The 2,593-nt window shown below is 38.7% G+C and overlaps 1 protein-coding gene across 1 annotated transcript in view; it reads right to left on the reverse strand.

Moving 5' to 3' along the window:
* KHDC4 (KH domain containing 4, pre-mRNA splicing factor) overlaps positions 1–2,593 on the reverse strand; it is a 17,181-nt gene that overhangs the window by 11,336 nt on the left and 3,252 nt on the right. The window contains exons 4-6 of the mRNA XM_057387585.1: positions 2,317–2,396; positions 2,162–2,214; positions 1,421–1,584 (exon numbers count right to left, since the gene is read on the reverse strand). Of these exons, the coding sequence (XP_057243568.1) occupies positions 1,421–1,584; positions 2,162–2,214; positions 2,317–2,396 (297 nt within the window). The remainder of the gene's footprint in view (positions 1–1,420; positions 1,585–2,161; positions 2,215–2,316; positions 2,397–2,593) is intronic.

Consider the following 2,593-nt stretch of genomic DNA (forward strand, 5'->3'; position numbering starts at 1 on the left):
GGGAAAAAATCCCGTTATTTTGGGTTAAAACCCAGCAAAATCCTATTATTGCAACTGGAAATGGACAAAAATCCCATTATTTCATGTGGAACACGGGGACTGCGTGCTCCAGACCCACAAACAGCTTATCCTGGACATAGTGGAGCTGAAAATGGGAAAAAATTGGATTGTTTTGGGGTAAAATGGGAAAAAATCCCATTATTCCATCTCAAAATGGAGAAAAATCCCATTATTTTGGGTTAAAAATCAGCAAAATCCCATTATTGCACATGGAACGCGGGCACGGCGTGTTCCAGACCCACAAAGAGTTTATCCTGCATGTAGTGGAGCTGGAAATGGGAAAAAATACAATTATTGGAGCTGGAAATGGGAAAAAATCCAGTTATTTTGGATTAAAACCCAGCAAAATCCTATTATTGCAGCTGGAAATGGACAAAAATCCTGTTGTTTCATGTGGAACACGGGGACCGCGTGCTCCAGACCCACAAAGAGTTTATCCTGCACGTAGTGGAGCTGGAAATGGGAAAAAATTGGGTTATTGTATCTCAAAATGGGAAAAAATCCCGTTATTTTATCTTATAATGGACAAAAATCCTGTTATTTCATGTGGAATGCGGGGACGGCGTGTTCCAAACCCACAAAGAGTTTATCCTGCACGTAGTGCAGCTGGAAATGGGAAAAAATTAAATTAGTGTATCTGAAAATCATAAAAAATCCTGTTATTTTATCTTAAAATGGACAAAAATCCCCATTATTGCACACAGAACGCGGGTACCGCGTGCTCCAAACCCACAAACAGCTTATCCTGGACATAGTGGAGCTGAAAATGGGAAAAAATTGGATTGTTTTGGGGTAAAATGGGAAAAAATCGCGTTATTCCATCTCAAAATGGAGAAAAATCCCATTATTTTGGGTTAAAAATCAGCAAAATCCCGTTATTTCATGTGGAACGAGGGCACCGCGTGTTCTAAACCCACAAACAGCTTATCCTGCACATAGTGGAGCTAAAAATGGGAAAAAACACAATTATTGCATCTGAAAATCAAAAAAAATCCCATTATTTTATCTTATAACGGACAAAAATCCCGTTATTTCATGTGGAACGCGGAGACGGCGTGCTCCAAACCCACAAACAGCTTATCCTGGACGTAGTGCAGCTGGAAATGGGAAAAAATGGGTTATTGTGGGTGGAAATGGAAAAAAAACCCCATTATTTTATCTGAAAATCAGAAAAAATCCCATTATTGCATCGGAAAATCAAAAAAAATCCCGTTATTTCGGGTTAAAAGTCAGCAAAATGTCATTATTTCACACGGAATGAGGGCACCGCGTGCTCCAGACCCACGAAGAGTTTATCCTGGACATAGTGCAGCTGGAAAACCCCTAATTCATGATAATTCCAATTTGAATTCCCACCTACCCCTGACTGGAACTGTCCTTTCTGCCCAGTGTTTTGGGGTGCAGTCCCCACGTTTGCAGGTTGATGGTACACGGTGACCGTGGCCCCGTTGAAGGTGGGGCTGGAGCCCGTGGCCGCTTTCACCACCCCGTTGGTGATGATTTCCTTGATTCTGTTCACTGCTCCTGAACAATAAAAAAAATTAAAATTTTAGGGTTAAAAATTATCCTATAACTATCCTAAAGAAGTGCTAAAAAAATCCCAAAAAACATCGCAAAAACCATCCCAAAAAAGTGCCAAAAAATCCCAAAAACCATTTCAAAAAATGCAAAAAAAAAACCCCAAAACCATCCCAAAAACCATTTCAAAACATCCCATGAACCATCTCAAAAACCAACCCAAAATCATCCCAAAAGAGTCCCAAAAAAATCCCAAAAAACCATTTCAAAACCATCCCAAAACCATCCCCAAAAATCACGCAAAAAAAGTCCCCAAAAATCCCAAAAAAATCCCAAAACCATCCCAAAAACCATTCAAAAAAATCCCCAAATCATCCCAAAACCATCCCAAAAACCATTTCAAAAAATCCAAAAAAAATCCCCAAAACCATCCCCAAAAAGCATTCAAGAAAATCCCAAAACAATCCCAAAAAAATCCTAAAAACCATCCCAAAAACCATTTCAAAAAATCCCCCAAAAAATCCCCCAAAATCAAAAAAAATCCCCAAAAAAGGAGAGAAAAAAGGGAATTTTTGGCACTCACTGTCCACGAGCTCCCGGGTCTGACCCTGAACGTGAAGGTACAAAGGGCGATCTCTGGGAAAAAAAAAATAATAAAAGTTACGCCAATGAAAACTTTAATTTTTAAAATTACAAAAATAATAATAATTAAAATAATTTTTAAAAATAAATACAAACCCAGGGGCCACTTTGGCTTTYTCCTCTGCGGTCATGAACCTCCCCCGGGTGGAGACGGCGGCGCCGCTCAGGCGGCTGATCTGGAAAAAAATAATAAATCAAAATAAATTAAAATTAATTAAAATAAATTAATATAAAAATAACYCAAAATAAACARAAATAAAAYGCCATTYCCAGTTCAACACCCAATAAATTCCCAGTTTAAYCCCAAATTTCCATTTCCCACCCAATTTCAATTTCAATTTCCACCCAATTTCCATTTCCCCCCAATTGTGAC

The sequence above is a fragment of the Malurus melanocephalus genome, unplaced genomic scaffold (genome assembly GCF_030028575.1).
Source record: "Malurus melanocephalus ecotype Western Australia unplaced genomic scaffold, MMel_1.1 scaffold_1265, whole genome shotgun sequence".
NCBI classification, from domain to species: Eukaryota; Metazoa; Chordata; class Aves; order Passeriformes; family Maluridae; genus Malurus; species Malurus melanocephalus.